At 27.5% G+C, this 1,940-nt stretch overlaps 1 protein-coding gene across 1 annotated transcript; it reads right to left on the reverse strand.

Moving 5' to 3' along the window:
- Positions 1–584: 584 nt before the first annotated feature.
- LOC105457415 lies at positions 585–1,465 on the reverse strand (the record flags this gene model as incomplete). The annotated part of the gene is made up of 3 exons (XM_011702066.1): positions 1,351–1,465; positions 844–1,164; positions 585–642 (listed from the first exon to the last, which is right to left on the reverse strand). Coding segments are annotated over exons 2-3 (373 nt in total), but the record flags the coding sequence as incomplete, so codon positions are not given.
- Between the last annotated feature and the right edge of the window lie 475 nt (positions 1,466–1,940).

The raw sequence follows: 1,940 nt of genomic DNA on the forward strand, positions 1-1,940 counted from the left end.
AATGTGTTTCTTCTTATTAGGAAACATACTGTTTATTGCACAAATCATATTGGCAGCGCTATCGGTAACAATTGCCGTAATTTTCGATAAATCAATTTCAAAATTTTGAAAAACCGAAAGTAATTCATTTTTAATATACTCAGAAGTATGATTAGTTTCTAACGGTATTACACCAATAGTACCTTTAACAAGTAATGTTTCAGTTTTTAAATAATGTATAGTTACCCCTAAATAACTTTTATTCGAGATATCTGTCCAAATATCACAAGTTACTGTAAACGACGAAATATTTTTTATGTTATTAATAAACTTATTTTTTAAAATTTCTTATTTTAGATCCATTAATTTTGTAATTTTTTTTCTACTTGGAATTGTATACAAGCGAGCAACCATCTTCATTAAATGTTGAAATCCTTCATTTTCTACTATTGATAGGGGATCTTTTGCAATCATATATGCAGTAGAGTTTGTTATAGCGCAAGCTATAGTACCTCCTTCTTTAAATGAGAAAAGAGATATACAAGATTATTAATTTTTTTATTAGTAAGTATATTTCACATCTTTTCTTGTAAAAATATATTTACCTCTGAACGAAGTGATGCGTTGAAAGGCAGTATCAATTTGATTGCACTTATTTTGTACCTACAAAAAAATTTTTTAATTATTCATATGAGACTTGTTATATTTCTTATTGTTTTCTATAAAACAAAACATCAAGTTAAAATATATATAATTTGATGTTTTATTTGTAAAAGATTTTTTCTTTCTTTCCAATTTTAATTATAAATTTACTCTTTATTTACATATTTATTACTTATATAAAAAATATTAAAATTCTCTTACTGTAAGTGTAGATGTAGGATCATCAATGTCTTCATTTTCTTCTATTTCAGTATTATTAATCATTTCCTGATCATTTGTCATATTTTCGTTAATGTTATTTGTATTGTCTTCATTTTCAGTATTCTTTTGTACTGTTCTTTGATTTTCACTTATATGTAGTAAATGCTTTCTTTGTAAATGCTGCATCAAATTTGTTGTATTGCCTGCATGTTTTATAGCTTTTGTGCATACATTACATGTAGCAAATACGTAATCTTTCTTCGTATAATATTTCCAGACAATACTTTTTTTGGCTTTGCTATTTCTTTCACTCATCTTTTCCTAAAACATTAAATTCATATGTATATAATATATATATATTATACATTTTGTAAATTGCATTTTTGTGTTACTCTAAATAAAAATAATATAAATACTTATTCATATATTTTAAAGTATATAGTAAATATATAGTAATTTGCAACTTATAGGTTAGATAGAATATTAGATACTCAATTTTTTACTTACTTTCTTTAGATATTTTATTAAGAATTGCAACTTGCTACTTAAACATTAGCCGTTATCGTTTTGCACTCAGCACTATTGTTGAGATGACCAAAGGTAACTACTAACTGACAACTGTTAATATAGAACTCGGCTCTCGCTCGATCACATTCGAAAAGGTTGTTTCACATTAGCTATGTTTAGCAAACAGCAGATCAATGAGCGCTTACAGTGATTCGCTGGATCTAAGTGAATAAACCAATCGTAACAAAGTCAATCACTGAGCGCTCACTAATTAGGACTGTCTGCTGAACGTGGCCATTGGCTATCACAATCGCAAGACATGCTTGTCCGCGCCAATTAACAGTATTATTGACACTTCTCATTGGCAGTGTTTCAAAATTCACTGCCAGTGCTGAAAATCTATAGATCACGTATTTAATGTAAATTATAAATTTTCAGTGCTGGCAGTGAATTTTGGAACACAGCCATTGACGACATAAGAAGACTAGAGTCAAAAAAGTCTAGTAATAATAGTAACATTGAAGAAAAAAACTATCGTTTAGGGAATAATCAAATTGAGAAAACATCATACGATAATCGATTTTATTAAA

This window comes from Wasmannia auropunctata, unplaced genomic scaffold (genome assembly GCF_000956235.1).
Source record: "Wasmannia auropunctata unplaced genomic scaffold, wasmannia.A_1.0 LD335236.1, whole genome shotgun sequence".
Classification (NCBI taxonomy): domain Eukaryota; kingdom Metazoa; phylum Arthropoda; class Insecta; order Hymenoptera; family Formicidae; genus Wasmannia; species Wasmannia auropunctata.